Source organism: Atheta coriaria, unplaced genomic scaffold, assembly GCF_025399875.1.
Source record: "Atheta coriaria isolate IRGN ID8LTWV9N9 unplaced genomic scaffold, Caltech_Dcor_3.1 hic_scaffold_3_pilon, whole genome shotgun sequence".
Lineage (NCBI taxonomy): Eukaryota > Metazoa > Arthropoda > Insecta > Coleoptera > Staphylinidae > Dalotia > Dalotia coriaria.
Window position 1 is genome coordinate 10253760 of NW_027045445.1, and position 22213 is coordinate 10275972.

General features: G+C 40.9%; 1 protein-coding gene across 1 annotated transcript in view; it reads right to left on the reverse strand.

Annotated features, from left to right (window-relative positions):
- LOC135804357 (uncharacterized) overlaps positions 1-22213 on the reverse strand; it is an 82531-nt gene that overhangs the window by 8179 nt on the left and 52139 nt on the right. The window contains exons 4-9 of the mRNA XM_065318221.1: positions 19824-19918; positions 12945-13037; positions 3962-4050; positions 2464-2522; positions 2052-2226; positions 440-591 (exon numbers count right to left, since the gene is read on the reverse strand). Coding sequence (XP_065174293.1) covers positions 440-591; positions 2052-2226; positions 2464-2522; positions 3962-4050; positions 12945-13037; positions 19824-19918 — 663 coding nt within the window. The remainder of the gene's footprint in view (positions 1-439; positions 592-2051; positions 2227-2463; positions 2523-3961; positions 4051-12944; positions 13038-19823; positions 19919-22213) is intronic.

Consider the following 22213-nt stretch of genomic DNA (forward strand, 5'->3'; position numbering starts at 1 on the left):
TGTCAGAGGAAAGCGCGTGTGCCCGGGAGGGAAACCGATTTATAGGCAAATATTTAAAGGGTCCGATTTACTAGTTTTTTGCTTCTTTCCCGTTTGCTCGCTTGCTTGCGTCCCGAGGGTTGATAAAATCGCTTCGGTTGCGGCGTCGATATAAATTCGCTTCGACGAGCGCGCCCTCGATTACCGTTAATGTCGCCTATTTACACAATCAATCAGTTTCCCAATCTCAATCCCGATTGCGATCCGTGGAAGCTCGTTAATGATGTTAAGTTTTATCCCGGTGTTTTTATTCCTCCAGCAGAGCAGACTTTTTCGGGCAGTAAATTATGACACGTTTGCGGCCGCGGCTGTGCGAAAATAAATTTTAAATAGAACGAAACTGGGAGAGCAGGCTGGATCCAGGCGCGTCTGGCTGGCAAGGACGATCTTTATTACTTGCCTGGTTGGCGCTGTGACATTGATAAAGAGGTCGTCCTTGAACCACCGGAAGGACGCCGCCGAAACAGCGTCGCTGTTCGCAAAGCTTGTCGTGCAGGACAATGCGAAATCCTCGCTGGCGTGGATCTGACTCGTCGGATGCACCGTTATGCCCTGGAAAAATTTCAGTTTACGTTAGAAAAATTACTTCCACCACCAGCCATCGAGCAACGATCTCGGAAATAATTGCTGCTTTGACACACCTATTAAATAAATACCTACTGGTCGTTGAGGGAGTTATTACGTATTATGAGTTTGCTCGCAGCAAACCGCGTCGCATCGGTCAGAGGGGTTAATTACTCGCCCTCAAACGATGAACGCTAATTGCGAAACTACACACTCGTGCGACCGACGTTGATGCGCATATTGATTAATTTATAAACTAATTTGTCCGGTTTCTACAACGCGAGTGTATATTTATCAACGATGTGTGCTGAATGAGTTTGGCGCGCAGCGAGCAGCGAATATCACAACAGAGCGAAAATGTCGAAATAACTCAATTGGGAGCAATCGGCTTGTTGGAGCAACAAAAAACACAAAACACCAACAACACGCAACTGAGGACAAAAGCGAAGTAAAATTATCACTGGAATTTCATAAAGTTCTCCGCCCGCAAAAATATCAGCCGAAAAAGCACTGCGGCACGCAGGAGAGAGAAAAAAAAAGGATTTTCCAGTTTGGGGTAGGCCGATGGTATGGTGTGAGGCGGCGTGACATCTGCGAGAGACCGAAAAACTTTTATATCTTTTGATGTTTTCTATATACGAAAAGTTTTTTTACGGCGCGCGCGCCAACCGACCGCAAAACGCCTACCCAGAATGGGAAAAAATATCTATAAGCGAATCGTTAAGCCTGGATGCGTGCATGAAAATATCGAAATATCAGAGATTCGAGCATCGATCGTGAATTAGGAAGAATGGAGGCAGCGCGGCGGACATGGCGGAAACGAATCGTGTGTTAGTTATGCAACCAATATAACATGCGGAGCTCACACAATGTTTGTGGCTAATAAAAATCGAGCCAACGACCGCGCATAACAATCAATCAATATTTCATAAAACAAAATTTATTACCCTAAAACGACGACTTATTCAATAAATACCTACATTGAATTTAAAAAAAATATTCGACAGGTAAATGATATTTCCAAATGAAATATTAATGTTCTTAATTAAACCGTCCGGAGTGGCCCGGCGTGCGCGCTCTTTACGATGCAATAAAACTGTTGGCTCTCCATAAATCATTTTTATATGACGTAGCACGCGGGGTGTATGCACGTATGTAGGATATAAACAAACGTTCAGCGACCTGTCCGAATTTATTACGGAAATTTTTATTTACTTCATGCTTCCTCATCCCTATGCGGTGGTTTACTGCGCGAAATTGATATAATACAGACTAGCACTGACATAAATCCCCGAGTCTAAAGCACACGATGATTTATCGCCAGCCGACAGGAACAAATTTTACGTGTGGCACGTGCAATCACATCAAGTTGTCACCGTGTTGGCGTAAAAACTTTGAAAACTAATAACTTTTGAGGTTATCAGTGTTAAATCGTTTCGGGTGCTCACCTGATGCGAGAAAGAAGTCAGCGGCGTTAATAAGATTGCCGGCGTGGGTTGTACCAAACTGATGTTGCCAACATGGCCCCGCTCGACCCACTTGGAGGTGATGGATCTGAGCCGGCGTTCGTCCTTCCTGCCGGCCGCCACCTGCAGCGTCAATCTGACGTGATGCGTCTGCGATCTTGAACGAAACCAAAAAAACATGTTATAGTTGGTCCCAAAACGATTCGCGGAGACCTTTTGCGCCCTGGTTGCGCTGAGACCCGCTGTCATGCGTCGAAAGTCGCAAAGTGAGGTTAAAGATCGGAATAAAAGTTTTATTGTCTTTTCGGCAAAGTATTTAGGTCGAAGCTTTGCATAATAGCGTCGTTTTTTAACGCTCCGAAAGGCGCAAAGAGGAAGGAAATTTGTCACTTACTGAAAATCAATGACGTGCGCTTCTTCCAGACTCGCTGCCTCGCGAAGAACACGCGCCAGCTGTAACCAAACGAGACGTTTTCAGTGATTTTTACGGCAACAATGTGTGCGTGACATACAACATAACCTTACTTTACCTAACCAAAAAAAGTATTGCTATGCGCGCTGTGGGTGGTTTAGTTTTTGATTTCGAGGTGAAAAAAGAAAAACTGTGACAGGATATGAAACATGCAAGCGGATGAAAATTGCGCACATTTTCAATGGCACGTCGTGCGTTTCAGTGAAGTCATAAACACGCACCACGCACAAGAACGTGAAGAAAACGAAAGGAAAGTTACGATACGAGTGGGGAATCTTTGCGAGTAGCGTGAATGCCGATGATCGAAGACGGTCTCACATTGCGCCGAAAAAGGTTTGCCAGGGAGAAAAAAGGACCAAGTATTCAAAACGCGCGCATTAGCAGCGAACGAGTGGAGATGGCGCCGATTCGGAAATCGACAGCCAGCATTAATAAAACGTGATAAATCCGAGCGTGGATAAAACGCGCACAATGCTTTGATTTTTCACCAGTAGAGTGAAATTCTTTGCGCTGCTTTTTCTAGTCTGACTATTCTGAGTACATATGAGCAGACAAAGCTGAGCTTTAATTCGTTCGGACGTTTGGACAAGAACAAAGCTCGCCAATTCGGATATCAATTTGCAATCATAAGTGGTGCAAGCGAAATTATTGCGCAGCGAGGAAAACAAAGGAAACGTGCGCACACGGCGCGCAATCAATCAAAACGCGATCGCACTTGAGAAAGCACACATGTCGAAATTAAAAACTCGCTGTGCAACACAACACCGTATCGATTTCATCACGACCCGGCGGGGAGCAATCCAACCGGAAGCAAGGTAAAACATTTTGTAATTGAATAATTCTTCGCAACGAGAAAAACATTTTCAGATTGATGTTTTTTTTTTTCGAAGAATAAAATAATCAACCAACTTGAAACAAACAAAGATGATGATTAAAGTGTTATTTGTCTGTACATATGGAAAATTTCCTTCCGAAAATATCCCTTTGGCGTGTAATATGGACTGTGAGGTTATGAGTTTGCCAAACGAAGTGAGCCTGTTGTGTGTTTTGCTCGTAACAGAGGAAGTCCTGCAGGTTACAAGCGCCGGACATGTCCACTGGTGGTCGTGGTCATACGGGTGCGTTCTACTAGAAGTACTAGCGGGGTAGTAGAAGCGAAAGCATGAGTCGTGCCTCCCGCTTCTGTTTACTACTCCCCGGGCGATGCGACCTCGTTAATTACCGACGGTCCCGGCGCGGGACGCTTTACGGCGGCTACGTGCTCGGGCAAAAGCCTCCCGAGAAGCTCGCTAAACGCACGAAAGCATTTCGCAACGCGCGTGACGTTTGACACGGTGTTACATGAGATTTTTTATTGTCGCATGCGTTAAAGATTTGTATAAAAAATTATATTACGCAGAATAAAATATTTACTACTCACATGTGTTTCCAAATATGTTTTCATCTGATTGCCTTTGACGTTCGACGGCGGGATCATTTTCAATTTCATACTGTAGCCAATTATCGTTCCTGTAACCAAAATAAATTCGTCTCATGTGAATGCAGTTTATTGTTGTAGGTATTTCAAAGCGGAAAACGCTTGAAATAAAAATATTTACATTCCAATACTTCAATGAACGTTTGTCTGCCATTGAAAACCGTGAGGGTCCTTTATAAATATACAAAAAAGCTGATGGAATGCATGAAAGGAAAATCAAAGGCAGTGCGCACGTTAGGGTGCCCTCACAGTTACCGGAAACGATGAATTATTATTTATTCATGCTGACGGGGTTTGGATTTTGGAAGGCACTTTCCATCATGTTGCGTATGCAGTGAGCAATATGTCACATAATTTTCATCATGAGGTTAACTTTGTTTCCGGATTATTAGTCATTTATGAGAGCAAAATAAACAACTTATAATAAAACGTCTTTTGAAGTGACTCTCAAAACACGTTTATTTTAGCAAGAATTTTAAAAATATTCAATTTTTGAGAAAGCCAAGAAAAGTAAAATAAGTCTATTCTGAGAAGACTATGCTGCAATTTTTAAGTAAATTGCTGTTTTTAAGAAGATTTTTCTCATTATACTCCGCTTTATTGCAAACTATAAATAGTACGGGAAATTGATATTTTAATTTACAAACCTGCCCGGGAGGTAAAGTTAAAAATATTAAATATCACCGCAAAACAATACTTAATAATAAAGCTGGAAAAAAATTTCAAACTCAAAAACAAATAAAAACTAAACTTCCAACTTTATAAAATCAATGATTCAATTAAATCTTGAGTTTTCTGCTATTTCAAGTAAAGTTTACTCCAATATTTTATTTATTATAAAACTAGCTTTTGCCCGCAACTTCGAATCGGTAGTGTTTGATAAAAGTGTAATTCGTTTTTACTCTCTTGTTCCAGACATAGTATGTATCAATTCTATCAATAAGATTCGCAATTTTATTTTATAGAAATTAATTATATAAATAATTGCTAATAATGCACTTCAGCGCACCTTCTCGGATTCAACTATTTTACTATACCTATGATTGAATCTCAATGCCAACTTTTATCCTATAGAAAAGAGCAGTTTTAGGGTTTTCCCGGCAATTTTTCAAAATTTTCTTACCGTAAAACAATCCTTGGACTCTAACAAACATTTTAAAAATATAATTAGCCCAACTGGTGTAGGCGTTGTTGAGTTATGCGCTTACCAACAGTTTTTGCGATTCATTTTATATTATCGATGCATAAATGAATTTTCAATAAAACTCTAATATATATAAAAATATCAATAATTTAATACTTTATCTATTGACTAAATTTATTCATTTAAATTACTCCTAACAATGACTACACAAATTAATTGCAATAGATTCACATTCCCTCAATCATCTCCACCCTCGATGCGTTGATTAACGCACGTGCCCAGGTTTGCTGCCTGCCAGAAAGATTTGCGCACTGTAATTCTACAATTTCGAGCGGATATGCCGCTGGATTTACGCGTGGAGCGCATCTCTGCATTCTCTTTCGCCGACACTCGCTCCGTGATGAGAGCAAACAATTAATTGCGATGCGTCTATATGCATAGCTTTACAACTCGCGCGTTTCGCCGAACGCATTCAAGCCGATCATTGCCCGATGCCAAAATAAATACGAGCGGAATTAAATGCACTAACTGAAATCCCGTGCAGATTTTTGATTGTTGCGGTGGTTTGATATTTAATTAGCACATTGTTCCAAACGTCACATATTTAATCATGCATCATTTAAGTGCATTAACGTGTCAATGGTGTTAATAATAGAGTACTCATCAATAGTTCATTTAAAACCATTAACATAATTAAGTTTCGTTTCCGTTTAGATTTTAATGTGTTGGGTGTGTGTTTGACAGATGCCGTCATAAACCACCCAATCGTGCATAAATAATTTCAGCAAAGTTTCATTTGACGGTTGGAAGCTTCGGATCTAATATGCATCACAGGATGCATAGTGAGCGAGTAATTCACCTGATATGCTAATTAGCTCGCAGCGCACTAGCAGGCTCGGCGTACTTAATCATGAATGTTGCAGCAATTCATATTTCTCATTTGCATTTTGCGTCCTCCTTGGCCGGCTGCAAACGGAATAGTCTTTTCAGGCTATTAACGTAGACAACCAGGATTACGCTAAGACCTCACGCATTCACCTTGAGTTTGTATATTTGGTTGCAGACGTTGATGAATTATGTATAGATCAATTTAGTACAACGTATATCTACAGTTCATTCACCGGCCGGGCGTAGAAAGATGAGAGAAAAATGATTTTTTATTCGTGCTTTTTGAAAATGTGACGCCTTTGTACTTTATGAGTCATGTGCATATGAATATGAATTCTCATTAGAATTAAATTAACGCGCAGGCATTGAAGCATGCTGAAGTTAACACGCAATAAAAATTAATGCAAACGGTGCTCTAAGTGCCTCTGCGTATTTTTTACTTTTACAGCAGTATTCACTGCCTTTCTAAAGGTAAAAAAATTGTAAAATCTTATTATAACCTCAAAAATTTACATAACCTACCATCAATAAATTAGTTCCGATTGTGAGTAACGAGTATTCACCATAAAAAAATTTAATTCTTTTTTGCCCGCAATCGGAATTTGTGATAATTTGAATATAAAATTTCCGCACGATAAAAGTACGCGCGCACATCCGGGGAGGTTGGAATATGTAACGGAAGTGATTTGTGTGAAACGCGCGCGCGCACGCCAGATACGCGACAAATATATATATGTAATAAAAACCGAAATTTCCCAACGACGCATAAATTTCCGCGAGCGCGCGGAACATGAATGCCAGGCAGCTCTCAATCGTCGCAAACATTCAAAAATCCAAAAACGCGAACGAATCCACCGCGTGCAAAAACTCCACTACGTGAAAATCAAATTGATCTGATTGTATTGTAACGGGTTGTAACAAGCCGCGCACCGACGAACGCTAAAATAGATAAATCGTTGACGTTGACTCCTGCACACACGGTTTTCGGTTTGCCGGCCATTTTCAAACACGGCAAATTTCGCGTCATTCTATACTTCTGTGTGTTGATGCGGTGCTCGGCGCGCTTGTTTCACGAATTGCACTTGTTTTGTTTGCAGTTTACGGTTTGCTGTTTGCAGTTTGCCGCCCAGCAGGTAGTTTACACCGAAATGAACACACGACCTATACATATATATATGTGTGTGGGTGCGTGGGTGTGTGCATGTTGCGTTCGAGACGTCGAGCTTGATGTATATTGGAATTTTCCGGGCGGAGAAAATGGCAGGATGGCAGCGACAGAGTAAACAATCATTAATAATGTTCATTGTATTCGGGAACTTTCTGAAATTCTAAAAGTTTAAAAATATATAAATAAAAAAGGATTAAATTGAACTTTTTTGTGTTTTTGTTTTAAATTAAAGTTTCTGAATAAATCAATATTTTACTGGCTTTTGCACGAGACTTCGTCCCGGCAGTGTTTAATAAAAATGTAATTCGTTTTTACTCTCTTGTTCTAGACATAGTTTGTGTCAATTCTATCAATAAGATTCGCAATTTTCTTTTAAAGAAATTAATTATATAAAGAATTGCTAATATTGCACTTCTGCGCGCCATTACGGATTCAACTTTTTAACTATAACTATGATTGAATTTAAATGCCAACTTTTATTCTATAGAAAATGGCTGTCTTTGGGGTTTTCCTGGCAATTATTCGAATTTTTCTTGTCGTAAAATCATCCTTGAACTTTAACAAATATTTAAAAAAATAATTGGCTAAATTGGTAAAGACGTTGTTGAGTTATGTGCTTACCAACAGACAAAATCAGTTGTTGTTTCATTTTTATATTATAGATATTGTAAGTATTCTGAAGTCAATTAATGGTTCAATTATTTGTTTTTGACAGGTTTTTATTTCTAATTAGTTACTTGACAGTATCTACAGGCAAAAATAAATAACTTAGTTACTATAATATAAAAATATGGAAAAATAAGAAGTTATGTTTTCTCGAAATTATCACCGGCTTGTATGTATTTAAATTTATTTAAATTGTTTAACTTTAATTTCATTATGCAAATTTGTGACACAAGGAAACAAGTTTTAAGTACTTTACAAATTGGGCTGCGTATTTTCGTCTTTTTCTGCGTGCCGCCGCTGAGTTGTGTAACTTTCGGATGAAAATTCCCTTCAAGTTTCAGGTTGACTTTGTGCATAATATCATAAATATATTATGAACACGCGCAGGCTAAAAATCGGCCTACATTGACAAGCTTAGCATTCGTTAAAAATACCTTGTTTTCCCGGCCAAAAAATAGACATCAATGTCGAATAAGCGGATTATTGAGTTTCACTTGTATCACGGAAAAATGTTGTATGCAACCAATTTTATTGTAATATCGATGGGAAAATGAATACATTCCTGGCGCAAAAAACAGAACCAAAAAACAAATGTTCTGCACGTGAATATGAAATCATCACCACTCGTCGATGAAGCTACAAATCATCAAAATTGAAAACGATTTCGCACGATGGCACTTCATTCAAATCACGAGTTCCATATGTAATAATTGCTTGTGATCCTTCAGTCAAACGTGTCGTCCCCGCACTATTGAATACCTAGAGTCTACACGTGATGGAGGCGAGGCGACCAGCAATGCGCGTCCTCAATGGTCGAGGGGGTTATGGAGCGCAAAACGTTTTCGCGGTTAGAGACAATTAATTTTCGCCGAGCGCTGCGGACGTTAACGATGTGTTCGAAAACATGCCTCGTCATTGTATCACAAACGCACAATAAGCTTCACGCTCTCGGTCATAACCAGCGAATTTTTTCCTCTCGCCCAAACGCGAAATAATACCATTATTCTGTTTCATGCATGAAATCATATCTTTTATTGTGGATTCTTTTGTTTCACGGCAAATGCAGTGCGTATATTGCGCGGAATCAAAAATCACAACTCAAGAGTGATCATAAAAGGTTCAATTAAAATACTTTGCTAGCTGCACGGCGTGGTGGTGATTTTCGCCTGGATGGCTTTGATAGAAAAATGGAAACGAAATAAAACTTGTGCGTTCGAACAGCGTCTGTTTGTTTTGGCGAAGATTAATTGACGCTTCATGATCGTCCGCGGAGCGCGCTTCTTGATTTATCGAGATTACGCGTTTTTCTTCTCGGACGCCAAAACAAAAGATTAAAATTTTCGTGCGCGTTGCCGGAAAACAATTATCAGAACGTTTTTGTTCGTCATTCAATTTTTACACTCGCAGAAGAACAATGACTATATGTTTTTTTTATCCATCGTCATCTGTGAGATATTTTTGCGGGCTATTTTATGCTTTCAGAACAAAGTATATTAAATTATTTACCAAAATCTACTATTTTCAACTATTTATCAATTTTTTTGTTATTTCTAAAATTTATATTTTTACCAGCCTGCGATTTCGTCCCGGTAGTGTTTAATAAAAATATAATTCGTTTTTCTAGACATAGTAGGTATGTGTCAATTATATCAATAAGATTTGCAATTTTATTTTAAAGAAATTAATTATATAAAGAATTGCTAATAATGCACTTCAGCGCGCCATCTCGGATTCAACTATTTAACTATAACTATGATTGAATCTCAATGCCAACTTTAATAGTATAGAAAAGGGCTGTCTTTAGGGTTTTCCCGGCAATTATTCAAACTTTTCTCGCCGTAAAAACCATCCTTGGACTTAAACAAACGTTTTAAACAAAGAATTGGCCAAATTGGTCAAAGCGTTGTTGAGTTATGCGCATTCCAACAGATTTTGGGATTCATTGTTATATTATATATATTTTTTATTTATCACAAGTGAATTATACATTTACTATTATTCCGTACGATTAATTACTTTTCATATTAATAAATCTCCCACAAACAAATAATATGAAATGACACTTGCAGATTAAGCCCGAGCAGCAAATTAAATATTTACACCGTCGAAAGCGACCATTAGTCGAAATTAATTATCGTAATAAATTGTTTTTCTATCAGCGTTTCGCGTTAATTGTTTTCAATTGCCATTCATTCGCGCACGGCGACACTGTCAAATCCTAAAATAAATAACACTCACCGAAATATCGAAATTCGCTTAAATTAATATCAACGTGTATTGCAGTCGATTGTGACGCGTAAATAAACGCCCAACATTCGTAAATATTTTCCCTCGCGGTAAGCAAGCGCGTCGATGGTGTCATATAAGGGTAGTGGGTATAAGCGTAGTGGTTGGTTACGGGCCTATATGCGAAATTGATTTAATTTTGGCAAATATCGTTCGGTCGTCGCAGGGCGCGCGCGCGTATGAGTTACGACGACAATTTCGCATCGCATATATTCGCCCGCATATTTCCCGCTATGTTTCGCCGGCGCCGGCGGTGGTGGCGGTGCGCGTTAAGGTGAATTTGCGTTTGATTTATGTGACGTCTTGTGATTTCCTACGGGGTGCGAAACGCACGACGAAAGAGCGATACGCGATGTACTCGTAGGCAACCCACTCGACGCCGCACACACTATAATATATACATATATAGTAAATTAGACTTTCAACCCTCGTCCCGAGGTCCTTTTTGCTCCTTAGACGGCGGGCGCGTGTGTGTTATACGTGTTGTTATTGAAATATCGCGCCCGGGATGCGATAAATTCTTCCAGCTTCCAGGCGTGTTGAATGGGTTGCCTACTGATACACACAGGTAGCTACTTTTGAGAAATGCCCGCCACACACAACACACGCCTGCTCGGTGGGCGGTGGTTGACTCTACACGGTCGTAAATTCGCAGCATGCTCGAGTAGCGCTCAAACATTGAAAGCCACTTATAGTCTACCTTACTTACACCAACGATTGCAGCGACAAAATATATCGCGACATTTTACGCGCAAAAATGACGCACGGGACAGACGATTGAAGCTGATGAGAATTTCGGCGCCGCTACATTTAGCAATTCGTTTCACGCCGATAAAGTTCGGAAATCTCACATGAAAGTAGCGCTTAATCTTTACCGATTGCTAAACATAGGCAACACAAATGCCAAGAAACCCTAGATTTACTTTGCACTTGCCTAAAAAAAATTACAGCTTTTTTATGCGCCAATGTTTCAATGTATGTGTAACATGCCGGAGGCGGTGCGGTTATATCCAACCCTCATTCTAACATTTAACTTTCAACTTTTCCTATTGTGGCGCATAACAATTATTCGTTTTTTATTTAAAATTGCGTGTGGTCCGCCGAGCGTAGAACAAGAGTTGTCCCTCCGCCGCTCCCGAAGGCGGTCGTAAAGCAAGCGCAAAAATAAAAGCGAATAAAATTCATTGCGCGTCGTTTTCGTACAGCGGCCACAGCGTAACACACAGAATAACAGTGCGATCGTGTCGGTGCGATCTCTTCTTCTGCCAGGCAGTTTGCCGCCTCACTGATGGCACTTTGTACATTTCGGGCGTTGCTCCGCTCACGCCGTTAGCAGTTAACGTTAGCGTTCGCCGCACGACCGCAGCGCCAGGGTAAATAAAGAAAGGGAAACACCTTAGCTGGTGTGGTTTTACAAGTTTTATCCCCGATTGCAGCAAGTAACGAGGCGGGTAAAGCGCCGCACGTAGGTACAAAGCAAGCGTGCGCTCATTAAACTACAAACTAAAGCTAATGGCGTCGTCGCATTAGCACCCAGCGCATTCGCATTAATTTACACCTGCATTACATACATTTCACCAGTGGTGCCACCTGTGAGTTTAAACTTTAAACTAAAAATACATGCATATAGAAATCTGTGAAGTGCAAATTGGATGTGTGACGGTTAATTTTAGGAAATTGTGAAAATTACGCCAATCACCACCATTGCTGCTGAAATCTAGTTGTGCGGGTATTAACCCGCAGTGCATTGCCAATTTTCTCGCCGCCATCGCATCGACGCACGCCCGCATTACGATAATGAAATCCTGCGCTATGTAACTACATTTCCTAGCGCGCCATCTACCTACTAATAGCCTATACCGTATATATTTTTGTCATTTGCAGTTTTACGTTACGACATTCCGATTTGCTTAGATTAAATTTTCCACTTGAATGTTTTATACCCAAAAGCGCAAAAATTATATTTATTTTATCATCGTGTCCCTAATCGCAATCTAAGTGTAGTGTTTATAGACTGTGAAAACAACGATAATAACCGAGATCGTTATTATGCGCCGCGCAAACATATTCAATGTGTAATCAAGCGCTCTCGGCGTAATAAAATTTTCCCCTTAGTCGGCAGGAAACGAAAATGAAAATGCCTGCTAATCGCCGCTGGTCGGTAAGTTATGCCTGTTGTGTTGGTTGCCGAGCGTACACCCGAGAGAGAAATGTATGCGCGCGCGGGTTTTAAAATGTAATTGCCAATTATCAGAATAACGACGCGTAATTATTAAAGTCTAATTAAACGTGCAAGGTATTTACGATCACGTCTCTTACGTTGTACACCGGAGGAAAGTTACACATTCTTAACTGTTGCATCAAGCAACATGAGCGCTGTTGCAAACTAAGTTCCACTAAGCTATTATACAGAGTGTTTGAAAAGAGTTTTGTTTAGACACTTATAAATTTAACATATGTAACAAGGCGGCTAACTTGAATAAAACTTTCAACGCGTAGCGTATTGTGTCGAAGAAGACGGATACGAATTGGCCGGGAAAGTTTATAATTAGACAACGTCTTTAACTCACTTCAACTCGGAAGTGGGTGTTTTAAACAATGCTAAAACGCTGGAAGCTCTCCGATACTATTCACTTGTTAGCATGAGTTATTCTACTTCCTGTTCGGTATTAAGTTACAATTTCCGGCTGCAGGTAAATATCCCTTGATGTCTAATTCAAACCGGAAGCCGTATCGACTAAAAGTGTGGAATATACAATGTGTTCAGCACTTACCATCGCCAAGTGTTGCGTTTTTTCCTTCGGGACACTTGCAGGCGTTCGCCATGACACCATCAAAAGGACAAGTGACAAAACAACGCTCACATCCTGCAACAAGAAATGTGTTTGAACAAAAGCGGAAATGTTTTACATTTGCGGTGCGAGAGTGGAATGAGAAAAGTTTTAAGCATTCATTAAGACTAATATGAAACATGATAAAATGAACTATACAATGTCAGAGGATGGTGAAGAGTTTTTTAAAAGTTGAAGCATTTCGAAGGCACTTTTTCGGTTTTACGCGCGCTTGGACTTTATTACCACTATAATATTCTTGCGTCTGCTGTTGGCCGTTGTGCGCGGTTGGAGGTTTGTGGCATTTGTGGCCGCCGGTTGCCGGTGGTGTGCGGTTAGTTAATAACCCTTCGGCACTCTTTTGTGCTCCCTGGCGTGATGGGCTTACGCTTCGCTTTTGTGCGCATTAAGTTTCGAGCGGTTTGAGTAACAGTCAACGGGCTTAATTTGTTACGCGCTTAAAAGTTATAACTTACTTCATTACTTCATTAGATAATTAAACGCGTTCGGTGTGCTTTATATTTATACATTTCGACTCTAAAACGCATGCAAAGTGTGCGATATAACAAAACGTTCGCTGAATGTTTGCGAACACACGCGGCGGCGCTAACCAATTTCGCGCACGTTGGATGCCGCCGCCGCCGACTAATGACAGAGGTCGGCGACTGTAAAGTCGGCGGTTTTATTGCCGCTTCGACCGGAAACGTATTTCCCACTTAGCGGCGCGCTCAATTTTTACGCAGGGTGGAAACGCTCGTAAGTTTTATACCTCGCAAACTACCCGTGTAACAGGAAACCGAATTAAAACACGCTTAATATTTATAGAGAATTACAAAACGCCAGGAAGCCGGAAAACACTCGAGGTGCACTACTAGTGTAGTGATGCTCACCGCGTGTGCAAACGCGCAATGTAACCAAATTGCCTCTCGAATGTTTTCCTCGCATTTAATTTACCGTTTAGCCGAGCTCCAACCGGCTAATTTAATTTACGTTTTCCCTCCGCAGCAGCGTGATTCGAGCGTGTACAAGTTGCAGAATTGCGTGCGTCGCATGCCGTGCGGGTGGCATACGCTGAGAGCTACCCAACCCTGCTACTGCTACCCTACTTAACAAGTGTATCCAAGACGCGTGTTAGGCAACCGCACTGGCGTCTAACATCCAATTAGACAATCGCGGCGATGCGAAATTCACTTGTCTCGCACATTAATTGACTTGTCTGATTTAAATTTTGACATGTCGACGAGTAAATTACATCAATCTGCAATATCTTCACATGCGAAGTACGATTACCCAAACAATTTGATTATTCAACTGTTTTACCCAACACTAGTTTATAATCCAAGTTTCAGACATGATAATCCCTTAAAAAACAACTATAAATAATATATACACAAGAATAAGTGAGAAACTTTAAACTAATCCGATGTAAACTTGCGTCAAACGTTTGAATAATTTGTGTTTGCGAAGCGGCGCGATTTTTTAGTCACGTTTTGCTAAACTTTAGATTTAATATTATTGTTGGCTGTTCCCTTGTTAGGTTTACTGCAGTAAATTGTGTTTGAATTGTTAATAGTAATTACGCGCTCGTGCAAATATTGTACGTTTATTATTGCGTTGGAAGCTAGTTCGTTACTGCAAATTTAAACAATGTAAATTCAGCCGGGTAGCGCATATCACAAAGTATAAAATGAATTGAAATTAAAATTTACTGCATGCTAATATTTCGTGTAAAGTATTTAAATTAAGCAAAAAATTGTTTTTGTAATGCGAGCATTATTTAATTAAATATAAAACAAAATAATTTAATTTTTATAATTTGGGGTTTGGCTTTGATGGCAATTGCGTAAATTAGCTCTTTGAAATATTGCGAAAAGACTATTAAATTACACGAGGGATTTTTTAAGATTTCAGTTTCTGGCGCTGTCGTTTCGAATTGCGCAAAGTAACGCGCAGCGCAAGCTTTCCCTCCGGTAGGATTATTAAACGTATAAATTAGGTCCTTTGAAAGTCCAAAGTCCACCCGGCCGCTTATTCAAATCCACCTTCCGACGAACTTCCACCTTTCTCGTAACTGTCAGCGTTTTCGGCCAAACTACAAGAGTTCAAGAGCACGATCAAAGCGAATCGTTTAAATTAAATCCAAGACTAAGTCCGACTTTCTCATTAATTAACGTGGGTTACTAGACGAGCATTAATGCCATTCAAAATGCAAAGCATCCAATTGCAATGTTGCATTTGATGGCTTTATGATTGCAATGTGAGCGGAGATGTATTAACGCCTCAGCGCATCCAGTTTATCAGAATCTAGGCGTTGTTCCAGATTGGAAGGATTGCATTGTATGCGTTGGAAAGCTATGCGCACTCACGTGTGATGGCCTTTGACCATGACGAGTTCAATGCGGGTGCGATTGCAATGCAAATGAGAATTCAAAACCTAGTATCACAACAAGAAAACTATGGTGATATCAGCTTTCATTTCACATTGTGCACATATAGTATAATATAGAGTAATATTCATACAGCGGGTGCAATTTCACGTTTTGAGTTCGTCTACTGCACCTCACGGATTGCTGTTACTTGTTATGCACACGCTGCGGCAACAAACGGAAAATTAACAAAAATATGAACTCCTTGAGGTTGCTGCTCATCTCTCGCGCTGAATACAGAATGAGTCTTTGGCATGGCGTGGTTCGTGCTTTATATTTTACACCCACACTGTAACCTAACCTCATTCTTAGACTATTTCTTTGCGTAGGTAGCCACAGTGTAAACGGCTCGAATGTAACTTGGTATGTGTGCGAGAACAGAGGGCGAGCACACTTCGTGGGTTAGTGTATTACCTCAAACGCCCACTTCAGTTATCCCCGTAATGGTCGTAATGAAAGAAGGAAACCCCGCAAAAGACCTGAATACTAATCGCGAGCAGCGCGAACGCCCGCCGGGAGAGCGCTTTATTTATACGCTGCGAAAGTGCGCAACCCAACATGCATGTATCGCCACTTTCAAGCGTGACGTGCGCCATATTTTGGCAATTTCAGCATAATATTGTTGTGTGCGGTACAAAGAAACACCCATATAAGTATATATGGAACACTAATTAAAGCAAGATTTGAATCATTTGAATAAGGTTCATGAAATCTCAAATTAATTATGACTCTTGAGACTGACGTTTCGAAATTGCGGGCGTAAGAAATGAGTGTTTGCCGTTCGGTCGTTTTGCGCGCCGAGTAAAGTTGGTGTGGTTGGATGAATGGCGCTGGTTCTGGTGGCGTTTCGACATTATTGCCAGCCTGCGCCACACTCAGCCGTGTACTTCGAGGTGCTCAACAATCACCTGCGTCTGCTGGCGGAGCAACATCAGATCTAAACATGACTAAGGACGTCGGGGGGTAGAAAAGTAAACTTTCGCATACGCCTTGGCTGGGGTTCAGGCTCTTTTCGTGTTTTGTTGTTTCGCACCGAAATTTGGCAATTCCCTTCGCTCCCTTTTCGCCACGTAGTACACAGAATGCGCGCAGAAATGGAACTCTTGGAAGCAAATCCTAATAAGTCTGCGCCGGAAAATTATTGTTACAAAAATAGCGAATGCTTCGTTCTTCGGCTCCGACTCCAATTCCGGCGGCGCTAGTACAAACGTCGCGCAACCCTCTGCGCTTTAATATTCCGTATAAATTGCGTTGCGCGGGGTGCAACCGCAACTTCGCAAACACTCTCATACACTCGGCGGCGGCGGCGGCAGTGGCGGCGGTGCTTCCAACTTGTTTTCGTGCTGAATGCGCGCGCGCGCCGCCGTGTTTGCATGCGAATAAGCACGCGCATTATTTATGCATCGTCGAAAGAATACATTCCGCGGATTAGATTGCTCTCCCCCGCCAACAACCCACCTCAAACCCCCAAGCGTCAACTCGGCAGCGTCTCCGCCGCAGCGCAAAATATGCGTCGACGATTTTCTGCGTTTTCAGGCGCATATTAAGCACACATCTTAACTCGTAACTAATTTTCGCATGAAATTACATGCACGTATATATCCACTACACACCGCGTACGCGCATAATTCCTTAAGCATGTTACCAGCTACATGTTAGGAGTAAGCAGTTGGCGGCGGAGGCTGAGATATGCCGAAATTGGAAACAACGCGGAAGCGGGCACTTAACGCGCGAGGGCGGGATGGCGGATGGCGCAATTATCCATCGTGCGGTATGTTATTAAATCGGATTACGTCTAGCGTCAGACGAGAGCGTAATAGAAACATCAGCGTCGAAGACAATTACGCGTGTGCACATCGTGCGCCAGGCGCTATGAAAGAGTGAGCGCGATGTTCATTTTCGTGTAATTAGACATTAATCTTGAGATAAAACCTCACGCAATCAACAAATTCTTCAAACTACATAATTATATTACAATAAAAAACAAAATCTGAATTTTTTGTTCGAAAATCTGAGATACTGTAGGCAACCCACAATGTACGATTTAATTTCGTAACTACCCACCAGAGGGCTAAAATAATATTTTAACTTATCACGTAAAAGTTTAAAACAAATGCAATACTTTGCCAAAGTGTAACTAATATATATTAATATTCCTCCACGTGATGGCATAGCGCACTCTGGGAAACAAAACTTTTGCTTCAAGTTTGCGGATGATTGTCGGATCAAAATTGCACTGCACTGGTGCAGTTCTGCATTTCGCCTCTAGTACATTACGAAGTTGTGCTGAAGATTTTCACAACTTTTCCGCAAGCAACGCGGCGCATGATGACTCTAAGTATATGAAAAAAAATGAACCCCTGCAACGAAAAAAACAACAAACAATGCATTGTTGCTATTGTTCTCGAAAGTAGAGTGAGAATAAACACTTTAGTTTAAACTTAAACGAATTTACTCCGGAATGAAGGAAAACACAAATACAAAACAAACTAGCAGCTAGAGAAGAAAAGCATCGCAACAAATCGAAGAAAACAACGAATTTGTTACGGGCGGCTGCAGGCGATGCGAAAAAAGGTTGTGGGTTTTTCATTTTTCTATTCGGCTATCCAGCGCAAGAGACAGCTTGCGGTTTATGCTGGTTTTGCTACCGCTGGGGGTTCGAAAAAGGAGTAATAAAGTGCGTCACATTTGACAGTGCCCGTTTTGCGAGTGAATTGATGGTTGTTGGTTTATTTACAAGCGGTGGTGCGCCGAAAACGCTTATGCGCTTGTTTGCTGCTTTCCCCCGGAGCGCCGAGCGCCGTTATAAAGCTCTCGAAGAGTCAAGAGTCGACTTTCTCCCGGATGGCAACGCAGGCCGGCGAACAATGCGTACTTCGAACGAACCGAGGCAAAATAAACACGAGCACCCATCGTAATTTATTTCTGAAAGCCGTTCGAATTAATTATAATTAAGAAGTTATAAATCAATCCAGAGATGCGGATGCGCGACCACAGCGAAATGAGCAAAGGCATCAACGCACACGGCTGAGGAAACTTTAACTTTGCCATCAAGTCGAATTTTCTCGCCCTCATTGCATTCGTTAATTTTCTGTCTGGTGCTGGACGTTGCCAAGATGCCGAAATACCAAAATCTCAGCGGGAGAAATAAACTCTTACGCTCTAATCATCGTTAAAGTTAAATAAAACTTTTGCTGACTTTCCGAGTGGCGTGGAAGTGCTTCAAGTACAACTACGCCATGAATTATTTACCTGAATAATGAATTCGGGACTAATTAAATTACGACTAGTGGCACTGCATAGTTTCTTTATTGCGTTTGGCGTTGGCTGGACTAACTCGGCTCGCAAAGCACTCGCATTGTTTGCGCTCCGGAAAAAGGCAACTCGGCGAACGAATTAGTTCTCTTCTTTGGCACTCTTTGCGTCATTATTTGCTCTCGGATATTTTCCTCTCGGCGGCCGTAATTTTGAGTGTATTTACTTCATGTTTAAGTTTAACTTTTGCGCCGGCCGCGTCTTTTCGGTGTTATTGCCGATAACCGAATGGAAAGTTTGCGAAAAGTCTTAATGCGCGGCGCATGTTATTTTATCGTTTTCGTGTGCCGAAATGTGCGCGGGCGAAATTCCCGATTGGCTTGCGATTAATTTTAATTAAAATCCACAAAGTTTTTTCCGGCGTCTTACAAAAATCGCTATTTAATTTTATGTCAGCACTTCTAATCATATTAAAACTTATCAAAAATTATCTTTACGAAAAAATACTATAATTATATTCCAGCAGTGATTGTGCAAGTGGTGTCAAGGCGTCAAATGAATAAAAAACGTACATAAAGTGCGTAATTACGGTGGGAGTCTTCCGGGTGCCCGCAACACATTTTACAGACGTTGTTGACGCTCGCAATGCGCGCCCCCTCGGCTTGCTTTTTCGCCTTGCACCGACGCCGGCTTTGTTTTAATGTGTGGGTGTCGGGGTTTTGCACAAACGAAGCGTGTCGACCCGCATGAATTGTCGCGCACAGTCGCAATAAAAACGCCGGATGCCTAGGACAATAGTCCGAGATTATCCTTATCAAAAACGTTCGGTTTTTGCATGCAGACAATCCAGCACAATCTACACTGCACACAAAAGTTGTAAAAACTAACAAATTTTAAACTATCACGATTAATTTCTAACAAAAAATTATTTTACATTAATGTGCCCTCTGAACACATTGTATATACTAAAATTAAACCCCATGGCAAACAATTAAACCCATGATTTATACGTGAATTTACGACGGTAACTTTGATATTTACACGCGCAAAAAATAACTCGTGTTTTGTTTAAGTTTGTGTTCATGGGCGGACGTGAAACATGTGTACCAACTGGTAAATTGTAAATCTCATCGGTTTTTACCTTGCTCGTCCGTCGATTCCTCGGCTCGCTTCTCACAGCGTTCTCCGCGATAACCATTCGGGCATACACAACGCACCGACGAGTCGCCGACGTGCCTGGAACATGGAAAACGGAACAATATGTAAATCACCAGCCAAGTAAGTTTCGGTTTCATTCGACTTAGTGCCTACCAAGCAGACACACTGGGCTAAGATGATGTGAAACACCGAATAATAATCAGGTGTACAGAGTGAATTCAGCAGTGTGGTGGAGTGTATGCATGAGAAGAGATAGCTACACCCGAAATCTTTAGTCCTTAGTTTAGTCCTTATTCGCACTGGTGGAGACGTAAAGGCATTGAAACACATTCGGTTTCAGTTTTGAAGTAATTACGTGGAAACGAACTTCGGGATGAGGATGCGACAGGGATGGGAGAACTCTGCGGTGAGAGTCGACGTCACACGCTCGTCAAGATCTATTTCGAGAAGTTAAGGACTCGTGAAGTTCAAGTTCGGCCAGGATTCGGGCGAATTCTTGTCGGAAATTGGGCTTTCTATGGTCGAACTAGTATCCTGGACGAAGTTTAGTGAAAGGGTGTCATTTATAAACACATATACAATGTGTTTTTAATTAATACTTGAATTATAAATGCAAAAAATATGTTTGTGCTTCGTTCAGGCCTAAACTAATGAAGTAATTTTTATCAATTTTTGGTAAAAGGTAAATTTTGCTATGAAAAATGACATAGGATACTTTTAGTTGAAAAAATAAATCTTTAAAGAGGAGAACAAAGGATAAAAGTTTTTATAATTTTTTTGTGCACTTTTAATAATTCTTTAGATAATTATATAACTTTAAAAAACCTGCACTAGTTATGCAAATATTTCACTTGCTGAATAGCAAACTTTGCGGAAATGAAAGTGGCGAAAGTTGATTTTCCCGTGAAATTACCCGCTTCACAATTACCCGATGACAAGTGTGCGTTACGAGGTTGTAACGCTCGCGCATGAATACAATACGAATGGAAGAAGGCTTCCTCGATGGTCCTCAAAGCGCAGTTTTTCGCGTCGTGCTGTGAATCGTCATGTCCGTATTTGAATAAGGCCACTTGCCGTCCCCTCTAACGCACCGAATCAAAAGCACAGCGTAGACTTTGTTGACTTCCAGTTCAATTATAACCTTAAACGTTCGCAGCGCCGCTGGGTCGATGAGAATGGAAGATGGACGTTAAGCACAAACAGCCAAACGGCACAAAGTAAGAAGCTCCGCCGCTCCGACGGGGAAAACTATTTCGGGCGCGCGAAGAAAATGCGAAAATAGAAAGGCTCCTTTTGCATGCCCATTTACACATTCGAGGATTGAGCTTTCCGGCAGCTTTTTGAGCCGAAATGATTTTCATACAGCTTGTCAAGCTGCGCGTATGTTTGCATTGAAATATGTTCGGAATAAATGCGTTTGTGTTGAACAGAGTGTATAGCAAAGTAGTAGAGAAATGCCTTTGTGCCAAGTCGGTTAGTTCCGAATTCGAGTCTCGGAATATAAGCTAAATTATGATATTCCTCGCTTTCCGGATAATATAAAACGCCGCGGCGTTGTTTTCCTCGTTTTCTCATTTCCCAGTCAGCGCAGACACGTCGCGCAGCACATCTCGACAAATTTGCATTCTCGATTTTATTATTGACTCGAACGGCCTTGGCAGGACGACAAACGAAGCGTGGATCTTAATGCGGGTGCAGATGGTGCATCGAACGCAAATAGACACACCGGAAATAAGGAAATGCGAATTCTATGCATAGCATAATGCGGACAAAAGTCCAATGCGTTCCTCGGCAAGCATTTTTGTACGGAGATGTTCGGAGAGCGAAGAAAACCTGAACGCGACCGGCGTTCATTTGTTCGCGCCCGGTTCGCAATAAATAACCGTTTGTATTGTGTCTGCCGCGGGACTATTTGTCTACGCTCTTGCCACGTCTCGCAAACCGCTTTCAAAAATGGCGAAATCGCTTCCGAGTTGCTCCAAAGTCGCAATTACTTCCATCGTGAGAGCAGATGTAGACAACTCGACGTGCATTAGTGTTTTAAAACACACACAAATCTAACCTCAATTTATACAAAAATACTAAGCACCAAGGAGTAAATTCCAAGAAGAAAAAAGACATAAAACAAAACAATCACAAAGTACAACAATGAATAAATTTCTAGTAAAACGCAAAAACTTTCGTCCTTCGCTTTTTATCGACGAGTAATAAAACCGAAAAGAAAAATATTCTTTTCATGCAAATTTATTATTTTATGTCGAGGATATTTTTTCAACCAAATTAAACACTCCACTATCCGCACCAATTATTAAATTGTATTTTTTGTTTTGTTATCTATTATTGTTGATTTTTTGCTATTTTTAAATATTTTTT